The sequence below is a fragment of the Pecten maximus genome, chromosome 5 (genome assembly GCF_902652985.1).
Source record: "Pecten maximus chromosome 5, xPecMax1.1, whole genome shotgun sequence".
NCBI classification, from domain to species: Eukaryota; Metazoa; Mollusca; class Bivalvia; order Pectinida; family Pectinidae; genus Pecten; species Pecten maximus.
In genome coordinates this window covers 41,090,837-41,102,044 of record NC_047019.1, presented here as the reverse complement: position 1 = coordinate 41,102,044, position 11,208 = coordinate 41,090,837, and the positions used below count along the sequence as shown (strand labels likewise).

At 33.0% G+C, this 11,208-nt stretch overlaps 1 protein-coding gene across 2 annotated transcripts in view; it reads right to left on the bottom strand.

The window, feature by feature from the left end:
• Nucleotides 1–1,874: 1,874 nt before the first annotated feature.
• LOC117328048 (sex comb on midleg-like protein 2) overlaps nucleotides 1,875–11,208 on the bottom strand; it is a 32,625-nt gene continuing 23,291 nt past the window's right edge. The window contains exons 12-13 of one of the 2 annotated variants that reach the window (XR_004532788.1): nucleotides 8,385–11,167; nucleotides 1,875–8,342 (exon numbers count right to left, since the gene is read on the bottom strand). Coding sequence is in view for 1 of the 2 variants with exons in the window: in XM_033885378.1 (XP_033741269.1) it covers nucleotides 11,045–11,167 (123 nt within the window). In the remaining variant the exon portion in view is untranslated. Of the gene's footprint in view, nucleotides 11,168–11,208 lie in introns of both variants that reach the window. The other variant, XM_033885378.1, reaches the window with a different exon arrangement.

Sequence of the window (11,208 nt, the reverse complement as noted above, 5' to 3'; positions counted from 1 at the left end):
ACCCTTCGCTGTCCGTACGTCCGTCCACTTCCTTTTCCTTGTTAGCACTCTCTAGCCTTCATTTATCAACGGATTTTTATGAAACTTGCTATACAAATATTTTGTGGCACAATAGCTCAATTGAGGTCATGTAACGGAATTTCGCGATTACTATTAGCAGAGTTATGCCCCCTTTATTGTCAGATATAGGCATTGTGTAAAAAATGCAAGAAGTTTTCTATTTTCATTCAATTTCTCTAAGATTTTACACAATACAACTGACATACATTTTGTATATTACGAGTTTTTGGCTCGTGTTTCAACTATTGGCATAACGACATTGTAACTTTGCTCAGGTAAAGCTCATTCATTAACAATTCTTTGTTAGCACTCTCTTACCTTTATTTGCAACAAATATTCCATACAATAGTTCGAACGAGTTCGTGTTACGGAAGTTTGTGGTTATTTTTACCAGAGTTATGCCCATTTTATTGCCAAACACTACAACAAGAAGCAATTATGTTCAACATGTCTACGACGGTATACATCTTCCTGTGTACTGTAGCTTTTCCAGTGACGGGCCCGGGCGTATCATGCTCCCGCGTAAGGAGCTTTTGTTTCGCAATTGTTTAAAAATAACTGTTAAAGTTATTTTTAAACAATTGCGAAACAAGCTGTATTAACTTAAGCTTGTTGGCTGGACGGAAGCATTCGAGGGGTCCTATTGTGGAAGGAAACCAGAGTACCCGGATATATACGGAAGTCATATAAGGAAGTTACCCGAACATTTTGCTACTGAATAAACGTGTTATCGTGTATGAACAGACATTAATGTCTATATCTATCGTTTCACGTCATTTAAGGGTGCGCCACTGTGTTTTGCATGGTACATGTGTAGTCATAAGAATACTTACTTTAAATAATAAGGTCTCACATTCTATAGCTCTACATGGCACCGATTTAGCGTGCTGGATAGAAACTGAATTGGTTAACGTCTATTTGAAAGACCTACGACAAAGCTTACCATTTCTAAGGTTTGTTAGGGAGCACAGAACTGAGGTGTTTTTGATTTACCAGCATTTAGTGGTTTGAAGTAAACACTCGATGCCCATATAATGTATTATATACCCATTGCCTTCGCTACACTAGTTACTGTATACGCTCTAGTATTCTAACCTAGAGTTTGATCCAAAGACGGGCAACGACAAAATCGATTTGACAGCTGTTAGCAGGGAGACCATTCGCCGATATTTTATTTTATTTATGGATAACTTTTTTTCTACATATTAGCGGAAGATGTAGAACATTTTGCTGATGAATGTGAATTTTAAAAAAAAAGTGATAACGATTCAATATCGGTAACATGACGTTTAAAATTTTTGTGTGGTAGTATGGAGCGCCCAATTAACATATACACTGTATTCAATTAATTGAACCTATCTTCAAATAATTGAAGATAGGTTTAATTCAATTAGAGATAGGTTCAATTAAATTAGAGATAGGTATAAATTCAATTAAAGATAGGTTCCAATTCAATTGAAGATAGGTACAATTCAATTAAAGATAGGTTAAAATAAGACTAATTGAACCCATCTTCAATTGATTTGAACCTATCTCTAATTTAAATGTATCTATCTCTAATTGAATTGAACCTATCTCGAATTGATTTAAAGATATAGGTCCAATTGAATTGAAGATAGGTTTAATCTAATTAAGGATATGTTGTATTTGAAGATAGGTTTAATTCAGGCTAGTTATAGCTGAATCCCAATTGATGAACTTGAGATTGAAAAAGTTTAATGAATTTCAAGTCAGTCTTAACCCTAGTTGTGCTGACGACTTTTGGTGTTCTGGCTTTACAGAGGGTATTCCCTGGTTAAAACACAACAATTCCATAACATTTGATACTTTTTATTAGAGATTCCTTAATTTCATAAACATTGCACAATCATTTATTTATCAGTTCCCTATATTTACATGCACTTTGTCTACTCTCAGAGATTACATAATTGCATAAAATAGTATATTTCATTACTCATACACCAAAACATCTTCAATTAATCATAGTTATAAATACCTGTATGTAGATGAGGTAACATGCTTACCTTATAAAGACCACAAATGATTTTTGTTGAAATTATGCAATCAAATTGTACATGTTTATTTAATTAGTGTATGTATAGTATGAAACCATATAATAGACATGTTGAAATGATATTCAATATCAATAGGTTTCCATGGCAATCAATAAATTAGTTCATATCAAAGATGAAAATGAAATGATTAAATAGTATATGCATTGATGTAAATATTAAATTTTATTATGAGGGATACAATGTAATCATAAATATTCAATCCATGAATCAGTCATTCAATCCATGAATCAATCATTTAAACATTTACACTTGTACAGTAGCTTCCATCAAAAAGCATTATATATTGCATTGTATTTACATAGCATGGCATAGATTCATTAACTAGCAATGTCAAACTAATTCACAATGGTTGAGTTATGAGCAATTACCTTGCATTGAATTAAGTAACACAACATCAACCAGACACATCTGTAATACATCTCGCTAATAATAATGAAATATAATGGATTTCCATGTCATATATCTTTTATGCAAAATTATGTCGCATGTTGAAACAATTTGTTCAGGATTTTCTTCCGAAAGGTAGATTGCACAAGATTGCAGCAGTTTTTCAAGCCATGATGATTATGTACACATGTACATGCTCATTAATTTTGCCAGAAACAAAGAACATTTCTGACATACAACAGTATTTGTGATATGTCAATAACTCTTTAATGGAAGTGGGTTTGTTTAAAGTGATATGATAAATTGTATTGAATCATAATGAAAAACTGGTGTTGAAGATTCTTCAACATTAACACTTTTACAGTAGCTAATTGTCCCTTCAACATTAACACTTTTACAGTAGCTAATTGTTCCTTCTGGTTTGTTAACACAAAATTGTATATTATTACCATAGAAATTTACAAGATACTGTAAAAGAAAGCTAAATATCTCAAATACTGAACTTCCTCAAGTGTTTTACAATCGGAGACAATGTATGCCCTGGTAAATTGTATGCAGTTCTGACAACATTATCAAATGCAGTCATACCTGAAGTAGGACGGAAATGTCACATTAATGTCTAGTTCGTCCCTTAAAAATTGTAGATTAAGTTCATACAAACACACTAACATATCTAAGAAATACAAAGAAATTTGTTCAAAAAAACAAAAGCAATCTCACAAGAAGTTTTAATTTGGAAAGAAGAGGATCCTGTGTAATTGAACTTTTTATATTTTCCACCATCTCTGATTACAATGAAATTTCAGTAAGTATTCCAATACAAGTTCAGACATTGGGTGTTCTGAATTTGTATGTGTTGTATAGATTTGTGAATTATGGTATAGGCAATAAACAGTAAATATTCTCTATGGAAATCTGTCAAGGTTCCTACTGAAGGAAGCATTATAGTTGAAAACTTTATAAAGTTTGGTAAAGATATCTTGGTTCTCGACATATGCTCCTGAAATGGCAATACTAGTGATCAAAAATTGATTTTGGCCAATTGTTTCCATAACAGAGAAAACCAGAAAAAAAAGAATGTTTCACCATATCAAAAGGCACTACAGAGAAATGTACTTCTAAACAATAATACTGACACACATAAAAAAAGTTAACTTATGCTCTAGAAACTGTCTTAGTATGGAATTCATTGAATGTGTATATTGTACAGAATATACCCTGCCAACATCACTTGGCAGGATACTAAGTATCTATATCAGCATGTTTGATACATGAAACACTTGGATAAATCTGTACTGGAATCTTTATACAACATTGAATTGGATGCTCTTTTATTGTTGGCATCTTTCTAGATTTTCCACACCCTTGAAACCAGGTAAGCAAGAAAAAATGACACAATGTTATGCTTATGAAGCTCTCGGCACAGGTGTCTAATGTAAGCAGAACAATAGGAATATATAAATGAAAATGCACAAAACTAACACCTGTATTATTATAAAACTGTTCAGAATTCATTAGTGCATGGAGCAATATACCCCTAAATATCCGAGGACAAAATGGGATTTTACTAAATGTCATATCTTAAATCAGTCATTAATTTAGTACTTTAATTAAAAAATATTAATATAATGATACAATAATTGTCTTTTCATATTATAATATCTGTATCCATTTCAGGTGATATATAAATGAATTCTCAATTTCATTTCATTTTCATTTAAGTCTTTAGCAACATTTAATATTCATTACTTTAAGGAGGTATGCGTTGTAATAATTTGGATCACAGATTTTTTATCATTAGAAAAAGTCTTTTGTTTAAAGCAGCACCATATAATTGACAACACAGAGTATGGAACAGAACCCTAATCACACACTCTGTAAAATATATACAGATATTGTATGATCACTCTTCTGTGCCATGCCCCGGCGGTTCATGGGAATGTACAGGTATCTAATCACAACACAAAACTGTCATTTCTTCACTTGTATGAATATAGAGATGTTCCAAAAGACATCACTTCTTACTTCAGATGTATTAATACAGAGATATTCCAAAGCAATCATATTCGCTGAAAATTAACAAAACAACCACATACATACCCACACCTATATGACCATACGATTGCATACAATGAGAGAGAAAATATATATGTATACCAATTGAATTCAATCACAATCTAGGTCCTGAAGATGTTAAGTCCATAATGATGATAATAATAATGATATAGAAATACCAATAAGGATACAATAGTGTGATTTAGTTTACAATAGACTGTTATACACAATACATTTTAAAGGCAAAATTATAAGCAACATTATATACAACATTTTTGGATATTGGGACAATACCAGAGAGACCACTACCAGCTCTACTTTTAGTTATCAACTGTCTTATTCTACCATAAACAAAACCTGGTATTAGTCCGGATATTATATCAGTTATGATATACAACACATACCGAGGCTAAATTATGATATCTTCAAAGGGGCATAACTCATCAGCGAATCGTTTAAAAGAAAAAGGAAATGCAGTCTTCATGTATTGATCATGTGCACATTATAAAAGGTTCACAAAAATTGGTTGAAAGCTGAAAAATTAAGTCTGCTTTTTTTATAACCTTGACACATCTCTTTGACAGTAAATAGCGTCCATCTGAATTAGATAGTGCTCAAAATTTTAATTTGAAAGGTCATAATACAGGTGTTTAATTGAAGATAAGTTTTTATACTACACTATAGACACACTTGAAACTATTCTTGTCATTGGTTGGTACACATGTAGTCTAGACTTTAGAGCTAGTGTTACGCTGAAGCCAACCCTATATAGCTTTTTGAAGCATGAAAAATGAAGAGAACCTCTCTTATTTCCAGGGAGTCAATTAAAACTATACAGAGGGACCCAATTTAATCTGAAAAAAAATCTGTTTTATAAAATACCGTGTGCAAACCCTGAATTTCACTTTACATCATAGGAACACTACACTGTACTTTATAAATAATAGCTATATATATATAGCTTTAGGTTGTTTATTGTTCTAAACATCAAACAAGGTGATCATGGAGAATATTTATACATATTGTATGTTATTAATGATCAATCGCTTAAAGAATATTCTCTTAAAATCTTCTAGGGAGAAATATGATAATGTACAACTGGTTGATACACAGAAAGACAACATTGTTAGCTGACATGAAAGCATCCTTGTCAAAGATATCAAACTCTTATTTCTATCTGCATAGGTGGCCTGTACACAATAAACCTAACATAGAAAATTATGAACTGTGTGACAAAAAAATGGTGTTTAGCTGGACATTATGACATTATTTAGCAACAAAGCATTACAGTACAAAATGAACTGTCATTTCTGCATAGGCTACATATTAACAATACTAACAAACCAAAATTTACATACATTGTTTACGAGCAAAATTTACATACAATTTATATGAAATGACACTATAAACAATAAGATGTCGCCACACAATGAATCATCGTACAACAATTGAATGATTCAGGTATCAAAGTATTGGCCATTTACAAATATCAACACGCCCTATATATGTTGTACAGAAATATCAACATTATACTGATTTTCATTAACAATAATAAAAAAAAACTTATTGAATTAAATTACAAAGTATACAGCTGGATGCCACTTTATGTGAGACTGTAAATAACGACAATTTGCAAATAGCTTTTCATACCCAACAATCTTACACCATTGAATGATTTACTGAAGGTGTGAACATGTTTTAGAAGAAAGATACTTAAACAGTAACAGAAATCCAAGCAATACATTTTCATATCCAAATTCATGGTACAAATAGAGAATATCTCACAAATTGATATGTTGTCCTAGATAATCCCGATATGAGAATACATGTATTTAAATTGTTGGCTGTGTAACATGTTGTCCTTATAAGAGAATATCTATAACATGGTGGCTGTGTAACATGTTGTCCTGATATGAGAATATCTAACATGGTGGCCGTGTAACATGTTGTCCTTATATGAGAATATCTAACATGGTGGCTGTGTAACATGTTGTCCTTATAAGAGAATATCTAACATGGTGGCTGTGTAACATGTTGTCCTGATATGAGAATATCTAACATGGTGGCTGTGTAACATGTTGTCCTTATAAGAGAATATCTAACATGGTGACCGTGTAACATGTTGTCCTTATATGAGAATATCTAACATGGTGGCTATGTAACATGTTGTCCTGATAAGAGAATATCTAACATGGTGGCTGTGTAACATGTTGTCCTGATATCAGAATATCTAACATGGTGGCTATGTAACATGTTGTCCTTATATGAGAATATCTAACATGGTGGCTGTGTAACATGTTGTCCTGATATGAGAATATCTAACATGGTGGCTGTGTAACACGTTGTCCTGATATGAGAATATCTAACATGGTGGCTGTGTAACATGTTGTCCTGATATGAGAATATCTAACATGGTGGCTGTGTAACATGTTGTTCTTATAAGAGAATATCTAACATGGTGGCTGTGTAACATGTCCTTATAAGAGAATATCTAACATGGTGGCTGTGTAACATGTTGTCCTGATAAGATAATATCTAACGTGGTGGCTTTGTAACATGTTGTCCTGATATGAGAATATCTAACATGGTGGCTGTGTAACATGTTGTCCTGATAAGAGAATATCTAACATGGTGGCTGTGTAACATGTTGTCCTTATATGAGAATATCTAACATGGTGGCTGTGTAACACGTTGTACTGATATGAGAATATCTAACATGGTGACTGTGTAACATGTTGTCCTTATATGAGAATATCTAACATGGTGGCTTTGTAACATGTTGTCCTTATATGGGAACATCTAACATGGTGGCTGTGTAACATGTTGTCCTTATATGAGAATATCTAGCACATTGACTGACTGACTGTGTAATATGTGGTCTTAATTTCAGAATATTTACAGCCGGTAAAAATATATGTAGCGATCTGTGGATGAGGAAAGTACTTCACTACCTTGACAAGTGTTAACTGTATTGTGTGTACTACAATAAGAATGCCTGTCCCACTGGTGTTACGGTGGCGGTGATCATGATTGGCTGTATTTTAAGAAGGCGGAGTTTGAATCAAATGTTGACAACACTGGAAAATACATTTGATTTTGGCACATCATTTTGTATTCACACGTATTCACATTGATCAAAATAGCCACAGAAATAGGAATTTGGAATATCCAGAGGAACAATAATACTGACAGCATATTCTGTTTGTCGTTCAGCTGATTGAGTTCAGATTGCAAACAGAACTGCCGCTACCCTAACATGTTTGTGGTCCCAATTGTGTAGCACATTGATCAAGTCCACTGATAATACTAGTACTGTTGTGGCTTTATCTAGTCTTTATTGGCATCAGTGTCGTCATTTTACTGAAGTTTGATTTAAGATAATGGTTAATAATTACTTTGCGCCTGGGGCCGTTCAAATGTGTCTATATGTAATTTCATTTAATAATCACATCTATATGCTGAAGCAATATGGTAGCCAGGAATATTTGTAATTTTGGCCTTCACCGATACTTGTTTTGAGTTAGTTTTGAATTACAAAAACATGTTTTTTCACTTAAGAGAAGCTTCTTGGTAACCAATTAAAATTGTTAAAAACAATTTATTTTGTATCTAATCATACAGATAGCATTATTTGTGCAGTTACCAAAAGTTGGAACTTTCGAATTCCCTACAGCTGAACACCTGCACAACAAGTCTGTCTTGTTTAAAGGTCTGAAGCCCCACCTACACAACAAGTCTGTCTTGTTAAAAGGTCTGAAGCCCCACCTACACAACAAGTCTGTCTTGTTAAAAGGTCTGAAGCCCCACCTACTTTACAAGCAAACTGTCCAATGAAGAAATGTTTGACTCCATGAAGCCTCTATTTTTTATATTGGATAATGTAAAATTGATACTAATTACAATTGTGTTACACTTCCATCATCTACAGATAGGGTGTGCTCGTCAGTAATACAGTGTGACAGATTATAATTGATTTTGATGGGTTGTATTTCTCGCTATACAAATAGAATAAAATCACAAACTAAAATTACCAGGATAATTAAAGAAATCAACCTACAGAGCAAATGATTTTTTGTTCCAAACTTTTCACAAATAAATGATTACTATAAACGATAAAAATAGCTGTAAAGGCGTAAGGATGAAAATCATGTTTCAATCTGGTACATGGGGATTTTTGACATTTAATAGTAAAGATATATATAACTGGATCAAACTACTCCATTAACTTGAATGAACATTTGAAATTTCATTCAAAGGTTTACATATATCCTGGTAAAATAATAACGATGAAATTACAATAGGGGACACTTTGCAAGGAGCTGGGGGAGCTGGAAAATTAATGCATGGTCAGCTCAAATATATAGGAGGTACAGGTTGAGTTTATAAAGGGGAACATTTTGGACTTTGCAGTCTTAAGAATTTACAAAAGGGAATATTCCGGACTTCGCAACATATCAAATTATGGAAGGAATTCAACTTTTCCAGTTCTAGAGGTACATTATATATATCTTAGCTTAAAATAATGTCAACTAAAGTAAATGAACAAGAATGTATATTGTAGGAACCAATAAAATGTAACAAGTCAAACCCAAAAATAAACAAAAGGATGTAATGTAGGTACCACTTAGTAACAAGCAAGTATACCACTTAAGGTAATAAGTATATGTTAATATATATACAAAAGTCACACCTGAGCAGATTCTAAGAATTTGCAATAAACATTATATATACTTGAAAGCAAAAAATGAATGGTCTGTATGAGCCAGTAAGAAGTTGCTTCTGAAATGATACCATATTTTATGATACCTCATCATATCCAGCCAACTTTCTGGACCACCCAGGGTGTCACATTAGACAGGGAAGTCAAAGCATTAGTAAGGTAAAATACTGTGGCACAGCAGTGAAATTCCTAATAACTGCTGTAGATACTTCAAATATGAAGGAATCGTGTCCATTACTAATCTTATTGTTTTAACCAATTTAATTATTATCTAAAACCTGATCCTTTCTCAATAACTTTTCTCACACCTGTCATTCTCTTTTTATCACAGCTGATCCATTCTCACCTCACATCTGATTCATTCTCACCTCACAGCTGATCCATTCTCATGTGTTCCTAACTACTGATTCATTCTCACTTCACAGCTGATCCATTCTCATGTGTTCCTAACAGCTGATCAATTCTCACTACACAACTGATCCATTCTCACTACACAGCTGATCTGTTCTCACTTCACAGCTGATCTGTTCTTACCTCACAGCTGATCCATTCTCATGTGTTCCTAACAGCTGATCCATTCTCATGTGTTCCTCACAGCTGATCCATTCTCACCACACAGCTGAACTGTTCTCACCTCACAGCTAATCCATTCTATTAACTATTATGAAACAGCTTAGTTATTCAATGTCTTACATTGCGAAACAATCCCAGCAGCTAATTTATCTATTAATGTCTTTTGGTGCCTCGCAATTCAGTTGTGGCTTACATTCAGGACAGTCAGATATCAGACTCCAATTGCTCTTACAGGCTGAATTATACCAGGTACACGAAATATCAAATGTTATCTTCATAGATTCTTAGGGACTGAATAGATTTGTTTTAATTCAAATAATCAGGCAGGAACATAGACCTGTTAGCTGTATTTAACAGTATCCAAAATGCAATCATACCAGCATGGCTGTTAGAAATTTTGTTCAGTTTTTTTATTTGCATTTAAAACTTGTAGTTTCAATGATTCTCTAATATTTGTATATATAAGTTCCTGTGCCATCAGCATAGAATTAATTCCTGAAACATCCTAAACCATCTAAATATTAACATTTTACAAAATAAGATCTTGTGATATACAAGGTGGGACAAGAAGAGTCAAAATCTCTCAAGGTGTTCATAGCCATCTGAATTTGATTTCTTTTGGTAGTGTTTGTACAGGAAATTGAAGCAAATGTGCAGCTTCATTTTCAATAAATGTGTCTGAGAAAAGTGATGAAAATTAAAACCATTTGAATTTCATACTTTGATATTATGACCTTGCATTTTTTTTGTGTAGGTCATGAACTTGTTAACAATATAATTTGAATACCTGTCATCCCTTTAAGATTCAAGGGCTCAGCACAGAAATTTATGATACCTCTATTTTGTTAGCGTATTTTAATTTGATCATAATCCTGTAGTGAACTCTGAGGTAAAATGAGGTATGGTTATAAAATCTTGGATATCCATTAAGGCTGATTAACTGGCAGTTTTTCACAATCAGAAAGGACAGTCTTTATACAACTCAGCACAAATCTGCATTTCATGAATTACCGTGTGATTATATGAAATAAACCTAAGTTTACACCACCTGTACGAAGGTCAAGTTTAGTAAACTGGTCTACCACAGAAAGTCCCATTCTTTTCGCATAACAGTGTAATCCAGTTGGTAGAAACACACTTCCGTAAAAGAACTTCAACATTGCAAAGACCATTTTCACTTCTTATTCTTGAGTTTCTCCACAATATTACAAAGTTTGAGAACAGGGCCCAGTTTGAGTCCCATGTATTTCATCATCATGTCACTGTTCAACAGTAACAGAGCTCTTCCATCTATTTCCTGAAAGCAAAACAAAACATTGTGAAAATATCACGAATAAT